The sequence below is a fragment of the Siphateles boraxobius genome, unplaced genomic scaffold (genome assembly GCF_051911475.1).
Source record: "Siphateles boraxobius isolate OS27281-9 unplaced genomic scaffold, OSU_SipBor_1 86, whole genome shotgun sequence".
NCBI lineage: Eukaryota > Metazoa > Chordata > Actinopteri > Cypriniformes > Leuciscidae > Siphateles > Siphateles boraxobius.
In genome coordinates, this window is record NW_027509215.1 from 8,398,782 (window position 1) to 8,407,727 (window position 8,946).

The 8,946-nt window shown below is 33.8% G+C and overlaps 1 protein-coding gene across 1 annotated transcript; it reads right to left on the reverse strand.

Annotated features, from left to right (window-relative positions):
• Nucleotides 1–290: 290 nt before the first annotated feature.
• Nucleotides 291–8,116, reverse strand: ndufv2 (NADH:ubiquinone oxidoreductase core subunit V2). The gene is made up of 8 exons (XM_077222226.1): nt 7,969–8,116; nt 7,194–7,256; nt 6,281–6,343; nt 5,968–6,084; nt 4,664–4,832; nt 4,196–4,305; nt 2,556–2,632; nt 291–461 (listed from the first exon to the last, which is right to left on the reverse strand). Exons 1-8 carry the CDS (start codon nt 8,008–8,010, stop codon nt 368–370), a joined length of 735 nt encoding a protein of 244 aa, XP_077078341.1. The 5' UTR covers nt 8,011–8,116; the 3' UTR covers nt 291–367.
• Between the last annotated feature and the right edge of the window lie 830 nt (nt 8,117–8,946).

Here is an 8,946-nt window from a genome sequence, read left to right on the forward strand (position 1 = left end):
TAATTACTAAAAATGCTGCCTAAAAACTGGCAAAAGCATATCCAGTATTTTTGGTACAGTAAATATGCGTGTCTTTGTTTGGAATATGCTATTGTGTATTCAGGAATATGACTTTAGCTGTGGAGTATTCAGGGATAAAGGTTTAACCCAAGTAAATAAATAAATTGGAAAATACTGTGCATGTAAACATGGACATTGTGCATGCTTTTGTCTTCTCCTATAACGCTCAAATCTTTTCCTGAACATCCATTTTGTTCATCATTCTTAAAGAACCACACTGCTCTATTGAGTATAATTAATGATCATATTTTATTTACATACACAACATCTCTGAGGTTTACAAGGGCTGCAGACCACGGAGGTCCGGTTACAGGTCAGCTCTCACACCAAAGCCCGGTCCAGGAGGAGGTTCTGTCAGTGAGGTCAAACCTCCGGCAGGTTCACATGAAAAACGCCCACTCCTGATGGAAGAGAGATCATTACAATCAATTAAAACACTCTTAGCGTGCCAACTGACTCATTAACCACACATATCACATAATGTCCTTATTTAATTAGACTCATTCAAGACCTTTAGTTGCTTCATGTTATCTAAGGAAGTAAAATAAATAATAGGGGCGTCTATGAGAACTGTGCAAGCTATGCTAACCATCATCCTAATAACTATTAACTATTATAACCCTAATAACGAACTGTCAATCGTTTTAATAAGCTTGCATCTGTGAAAGTCCCAAACACCCCCATGACATCACAACCATACTACACCCGACTCTGAACCGGGTAATCAAAGCGTGGCCCAATTTCTGTAAAAGATCGAAATCTTAAAAACAAATGAGATGAGTTGCTTTCACATTCATTTTGACTGCTGTTCTATACAGACAAGAGCGAGTACGTAATTGGGCCTTTTGATGATGTTTGATACACTATCTGTGAAAAAGTTCAGAATGATTTCTGAAGGATCATGTGACACTGAAGACGGGAGTAATGATGCTGAACATTCAGCTTTGAATAAATTACATTTTAAAACATTCAAATAGAAAACAGTTATTTTAAATTGTAATATTTAATATTACGGTTATCTATTTTATTAAATAAATGCAGCCTTGGTGACTTTTTTCAAATATTACCAAATCATAATAATTACTAGAAAACTTTTGACGGGTCGTCATGTATATAGCTTAATATTTTTGTATTTGCTCTGAAATTATTATTAAAGAGGGAGTGGGGGGAGGAACCAATTTAAACAAACATTAGATTCGAGATGATTAATGTAAGAAAAGTAATCTAGTGTAAAATAATTAAGGTATGTTTTTCTCTAAAGAAACACTATGCATACATAGTAAACACCCAAAATATATTAAAAACATCTTAAAACATGAAAATGCCATGACACAAACAAATCAAATCTTTGATAATTTCACTGATGAATTTCCATGAACTTGAAGTTTAAATCAGAGATGCTATTAAACGCATATTTGTGATCCATAGAAAGAATCCAATGGCAGAGAGATTAGTAAATGTAATTGCCAGATAGAAATCACTTTAAAATCATTGTGATGTTGATTAATTTTTATCACGATCGATATATAATGTTAAAAGAAGAAAGAAGTAGAGCCACGAGTTTGGATAAATTGAGAATCTTTTTTTTTTTTTCAAATAGAGATCATAATTCAACAAAATAACGTAATTAACTGGAGGTTATGGAAAAAAATGTTAATTGCTATAACAGTCTATTTAAAAAAATATTGAATATTAATTAATATTGTTTTTTAAAAATAGGTTTGAATTATTGATTCAATGACTTGCTCATAATAGCTACTTCACTTGTTTCATTACTGGATGAATCAGCGGTTTTGAACAATCTCTTGAATTAATTATTCAATGACAAATACATTTTTAACAGTCACTTGTCACCAACTACTGGTGTAACAATGTAATTGATACAATCTTTACAGGTGAAACTCGAAAAATTAGAATATCGTGCAAAAAGTTCATGTATTTCAGTAATTCAAATTAAAAAGTGAAAGTAATTTAGTATATATAACTATATACATATGGATGATTATACTTTTCAAAGGGCCGACATTACTGCATTTAAAATCCTTTTTTTTAATGATTTCATGTAATATTCTAATTTTTTGAGATTTTGAATTTGGGGTTTTCATAAGCTGTAAGCCATAATCATCAAAATTATTCAAAATTTTTCGAGTTTTACCTGTATGTGAACCATCAAATTACTTTCCAAAGACGATTTACTCTATTTTTATCACTACAAGAGTCATCAGAACTATACATTTTAACCCAGTACTTTAATGATAATTGGAATTATTGTAATAGAAATAATGATACTGTGTGCTTGAAGAGACTTTTATATCAATACATGACAACTGCTCTCTCTGGGTCAGCAACACAGACGTAAATATTCCGCTGCGATCGTACTTTTCAAAGGTTTAATAGACATTGCCGCACCGTTGTCATTTAGGAATGAGATTGCATGGCTGTTTGAATCAAGATCGCGACATTTAATCGATTAATTAATTAAAAGATTTCTGTACCTGGGCCCCGGAGGAGGAACTCTCCCTGCCTTCAGCTCATCAATGATCTGATCCATGTCTGATGTCTTAAGATCCTCCTACAGGCCAAAACAAAGAGGAGGAAACACATTAATGCAGAACTCATTCATTACAGTCTCTGATCTCTGCCTTAACAAAGAGATAAATAAATGAGCTCGAGTATCAACTCTGCAAGGGTGGATTTAGTGAAAACATGTCTGAGTCACGTTCAATAAAATCAATAAAACTATGCAAAAAGAAAAAGCTTGTTTTTTGTTTTTAAATGAGATGCAATAATTGTACCGTTCCTAAAAATAGGCTTCAATTTCTTTAAACAAAACAAAATTACTAGTAAATGATGACGTGTTCTTGACAGGTTTTGTGAGATTCAGCCACTACAGATGTTTTCTGGAGACTTTCTCTTTAACCGTGAGACGCCAAGGCTAGTTGCATCATTAACCCGGCAGGTCATTGAGGGTCATTGAGACTCTGACAACCCAAGTCATATTCACTGCCCATACCACTTCAGATCTAGTTGGTAAATTAAACTATTTAAACAGAACATAAGGCCGGTTATATAGTTAATCTTTCCTCTAAATATAGAAATAGTTGTTTTTTATGTAGTACAAAAAATATGCACTATCAATATTGTAATATTATCATTATATTATGTATTAATAATAATTATTAGTATCCTTTGTACAATTATACTCAGTTCTTTTTTTATACGCCTAGGGCTGGGGGAAAAAAATCGATTCGATTTAAAAATCGAGTTGGTAGGTCAAATCGATTCATATTTTCAAAAAAATCAATTTTTTAGATATTTGGATGTTTAACAATCTTTGTTGCACACTGCACAGTGACTTTTCAGTTAGAGAAAGGGTTTGCCTTTGCAATTTTATTTATGTTGATGCACTTTAATTAAATACAAAAAATATCTATTTTTAAAATACATTTACAGTTCGCAGTTATTTTGTTTTAAATGGAGGGGGGGGGGGGGATCGAATCATAAATTGAGTTTTTTATAAATAAATAAAAATCACAGATTTTTTTAGGGGGGGGAAAAATCGCCCAGCTCTAACGCCTACATTCCTTTTTGACAATTTTTTACAATTATAATAAATCACAATAAACAAAAACATTATGCACTGTCAATATTATTACTATTATCTGACGAACAATTATAATAAATCACAATAAACAAAAACAATATGCACTGTCAATATTAGTACTATTATCTGACGAACAATTATAATAAATCACAATAAACAAAAACAATATGCACTGTCAATATTATTATTATCTGATGATGTATAATTAATAACAGTAATAAGTATTGTTAGTAGTAGTACAATTATAGCATGCAAAGTTCATTTGGATTCATCTAAGCTACCTGGTTGATTATCAGCCAAACAGAAGATAATAATTATAATTCTACATGTGTAATGTGATCGCATCCCGCATGCTACCCAACAATGGTTAAGACTATCAATAAGATGCTCCTCTGCTGCTACCATAAGAACAAATGTTGTTCATGTTGACTTCATTAACAGAGAAACTGCCTCCCCTAGAGGTGACATTAAAACTAGCCTCTCACCGACAACACAACAAGACTCAAAAATGAGCTTAGTATTCATACTCACATAATAGTTATCATTGATTTGGACCATTGGTGCGTTCACACAAGCCCCGAGGCATTCGACTTCTGTTAGCGTGAATAATTTATCAGCTGTGGTCTCCCCGACTTTGATACCTGACAGGAGAGATCATGTTCAGTATAGGATTAAATGCATAGTTATTATTTACTCGCACTCATGTCATCCTAAATCTATTTGATTTTCTTTCTTTCATGCCACCAAAAATCAGAGAATTTCTCTTTCTAGAAAATGAGGACACTTAATTTAGGGATGAACTATTCCTGTAAGTGCCTTTCAATTAATGGCTTCTGATTTCGATCCAACTCAAAATATATTGTTGGCAGGAAAAGGTTACTGCAAAGCCTCTGAATTATCATTTTTAAATATTCACTTTTTTTTTTTTGAGTAGCGTGGCTTTAGCTTGTTTATGTGGCGAGTGTGTTTATTGGTGACGTCTCTGTGGTTCTTGCTCACCCAGTTTGTTCTGGATGGCCTCCAGGATGCTGTCGGAGTCGCAGAGCATGCAGGGAGTAGTGGTGCAGATCTGGATGTGGTACTTTCCCACTGGCTGACGGAGGAACATGGTGTAGAAAGTTGCTACTTCATAAACCCTCATAGGAGCGATGCCTAGGACCTCTGCCACCTGCAGGACACATTGAAAATCACATCAGACATAGGCTGGGAATGACAAAAATCTGAAAAACACAATATTAATCAAAGGAAATTGTACATTCACTGTCAGCAGCATTATGCTTTTTTTTTCAAAATGTTATTGTATTTGGTAACACTTAAAGCCTTTATGTATAATGCATTACAAAGGTATTCACAATGTTTATTATAAAGATTTGCATATTTTCATAAATAATTGTAACCAAAGTTAAAATGCATTATGATATTTGCAGATTCCTTGTAACATCTCAAATTGGTTGTTTGTCATGTGTTTTAATGCATTTTATTTTCTAAAGGTGTATGCGATGAATAGTTAAGTATAATGGGTTACAATTATTCATATGCTGCATTATAAAGTGCATTTCAATTAATAATTAATGCATTAAAAATACTTTTATAATGCATTATATATAAAGGCTTTAACATAAGTAAAGAATGTTTTTTGAGCACCTCTGGAATTATAGCTTCTATTCGAATAAAAAAAGTAGAGAATAAACAACTAAGTTAAAGTGCAGGGTCTGTTACATACTATTTATACACAGACAATTCATATTTTGGATGCTTTGATACTTTACAGTATGAACATGAAAATGTAAATGCATGTATTATGAATGCATGTTTTTGTCATGAAGGCTGAGTGATTTAAATAAATACACTGCTGTGCACAAAATAGGATGCAGTTAAACTATATATGAAACTGTGACTTTTTGCCACATATCAATAAATAAATAATACTTGATGTAACAAAAATATTTTATGAAATCATAAATTAAAGGGGACCTATTATACTCTTTTAAAGAGTCTTGATTTTGTTTTCGGGATCTACTAGAACAGGTTTTCATGATTGAATGTTTCTTATTTTCCCCATATTCTCCATCCGATTCGAGTTTTTATATTTGATTATTAATGGGGTTCCACAATTTTTGACACATGAATTTCCATGATTTTCCGGGCATTTGTGATTACTGGATAAAAAATTATTTAACAGAGGCTGCACTCAGAGAGCAATTTCTACCCAATGAAAGAACTCATCAAATGTATACTCACATTTAAACAAATTTCAATTGACTGATATTTCCAGGTTTTTAGCAACTGTGGGAACCTCTCACCTTATTCATTGCTGAAATAGGAAGCCATCCATGTTGCCTCTGAGCCAAATCCAGCACAGGAATAGTGGCGGCCGCCTTGTGTCCCTCCGGGTAGTTATCAATGATGGCCTCAACTCTCTGTCAACATACCATAAACAACAAACACACAGTTATCATCTTTATTCAACATGTCCGACAACAGCAAGACGTATTTGATCTTGGCTGTGTAGAGTACAAGAGCAAAATGTGCAGTTTGACAGAAAAAAGTTATACATGCCATGCATTAAATATGATCACATGTTATTCTATCAAAAACACAAACGAGTTCCCTCACCTTCATGTTTTCTGGAGAGAATTCGAATGGAGTCTCTGGATTATTGTCCGGTGTGTCTCGGTGCTGAAATAATGAAAACGGGTAAACACCCCAACAACAACAAATGCTACAAAAATATAAGCCATAAAACTGTATGTCCTCCTTATTTAAGATGCATATGTACTAAGGAAATTAATGATTCTCATGTCAAGTCATAATTATATAGGGCTATGCTCAGCTTAATGTTGATTCAATTCGGTTCAATAATTTTGTGAATGTTGCCAAGTTTATTAGTTATGAAGCAAACTCAGTTCAACCACAAACCAGCTCTATAGAAGATAATAGTCTCATTCAGCTCAAGCCGTATCAGTGTTGATACAGTGTTGTACAGGAATACTTTTTGTGCAAAAAACCCCCAGAAAATAACACCTTTATTCAACTATTCATTGTCTTCTGTGTGGGCCTCTGAGAGAGTTCACTAGTGTAACAGCGCAGCGTTTATGGGTTTCATGTCAGAACGTAGGCTAGGCTCACTATTGGCCTACGCTGGTCATGTGTGTGATGCTGGCCAATAGTGAGATAAGACTTATCATATCGTCCACCAATAATCGTGATTTCAATATTGACAGAAAATAATCTAGATACGATTTTTACTATAATTGAACAGCCCTATTCTATACCATCGTGCGTCGTAGCCTATGATTCAATAGCTATCATCCCCGTACAATCCACATACATGTCGTACCCAAGTTTATTAGATCAGTGTGGTACAGTGTGATTTGTAATGATCTTACAGGTTTGCCGAAATCGCACAGTCTGTAGCAGGTTTTAGTGTGGGACTAGGTTTAAGCCTTGTCTGTGAAACCAGGCATACGTGTCTCATGTGCAAATCATTACAAATACAACAATAAAGACAAAAAAAGTAAAGTCTCACCACGAAGATTCCTCCTGCTCCAGCGCGAGCCGATGTCTGGTGAAGACTGCGCACTTGCCTCGCCTGCAGGAGAAATGCAATCATGACACAAGGTCTTTACTTATAAACAAGAGTTGTTCAGTAGAAAATCCTTTGAGAAAACTATTGAGTATAAAGTCAGAGTAGATGCACAATTTAAAAAAACTCATGTTTGTGGCAGTTAAAACACACTGTCTGTGCAATTCATAATTTTGGGCATATTGTGTGTACTGATCAAATATGCTCCAAGTATACAGTGCTTATGCTCTTTAATGCTTTCTGTTCAGTGTATTATGTGTTGACTGGGTCTCTCTGCATTAGCCAATGCAATGGTAATGTATATTTTATATATATATATATACACACACACACACACACACACACACACACACATACATACATACATACATACATACACGCACGCACGCACGCACGCACGCACACACACACACACACACACACACACACACACACACGCACACACACACACATATATTGAAAACACACAAATTAAAAAAATTCCCAAAGCAAATTATTAAAATCTTTAGCTGTTTTTAACGAGTGTCTAGTAATCACGAAAGGTTTCATTCTTATTTGAATGACATATAACCACAATCAGGCCTCAATATTAGCTGTTAGCGTATTAGCTTTATGTCCTTGCACAGATGTCAACGCGGCTTTTAAAGCAAAAATCGTATGCAATTCTTATAACCACCTCATGAATAATACGACTAAAACCTGTATAAAGTAAACCTACCGCATAAGACACGGCAGAGCGCAGCGTTGAAGATAAAAACATATTTTTAATGGGCTCGGTCGGTCGCACTAAACCCTACTAAACACAAGCAATGGCGGACATCAAGTGATGCGAGTTCGATTGAGCGGGTCTGGTTACACAAGGGACAATCTAAGCATCGAGGCTGAATAATGGAACACCGAGCGGCAAACAAAATACAGATACACTGTTGTCCTTGACATGCCACGATAAAAATAACTGACAATCAGCGTATACACTTGTAGAATTTGATCTTACGTGCTATACGGGTTTATAATGCAATACTGTAACTAAAATGTACTCCAAAACGTTTTGTTTATTGTTCTTTTTAACAAATGGGGTTTGTTCCAAATTATTATAATTAACAATAATTTGTGTCCTTTCCAAAATTATATGCAGAAAACCAATATAATATCATATTTATTGAGCCACTAGACTAGTAGATTCAAATATTCAATTATTTTGTGCATATGTTCTAGTTTTTGGTCTAAAAGAAATTTCCTTGTTTTGTAGGTTCAGCAAATAACATTGCTTGGTCAAAGAAACTATGGCTTCTTTTCCTGGAAATAAACCGTAGGCATCAATTCCAATTCCATGAGTGGGCAGGAGAATCCAGAGTTACAATAGAGGGTGGGTGAGTCATGAAAATCATCCTGTTCAAACAGAAAGACTTTTTTATTTTATTTTATTACATTTTTTATTATTATTTATTAATACAATTTGAAACATATTCACAAGTAAATAACATATTTTTATTACAAAAATGCAAAAAGTCTTCCTTTAAAATTAGTGTGTGTTAGGTTGTTGTCATTTTTAGTTTTAGTAGTAATTTCATATCATTTAATCAATATGTATTCATAATAAGATATTTTTTATTCTAAAAATGCTAAAGGAATATTTTTAGGGATAGGGTTAGTTTGTTGTCATCATAACCACTGGCCAGTTGCATAAACTGCGTAG

What these genes read in the sequence shown, in the direction of transcription:
- ndufv2 (XM_077222226.1), bottom strand. Translation starts at nt 8,010, where the DNA reads ATGTTTTTATCTTCAACGCTGCGCTCTGCCGTGTCTTATGCG. An exon ending in GCTCTGCCGTGTCTTATGCG is followed by an intron (nt 7,257 to 7,968) that starts GTAGGTTTACTT and finishes TTTCTCCTGCAG; the next exon opens with GCGAGGCAAGTGCGCAGTCT. An exon ending in GGCCATCCAGAACAAACTGG is followed by an intron (nt 4,306 to 4,663) that starts GTGAGCAAGAAC and finishes CTCTCCTGTCAG; the next exon opens with GTATCAAAGTCGGGGAGACC.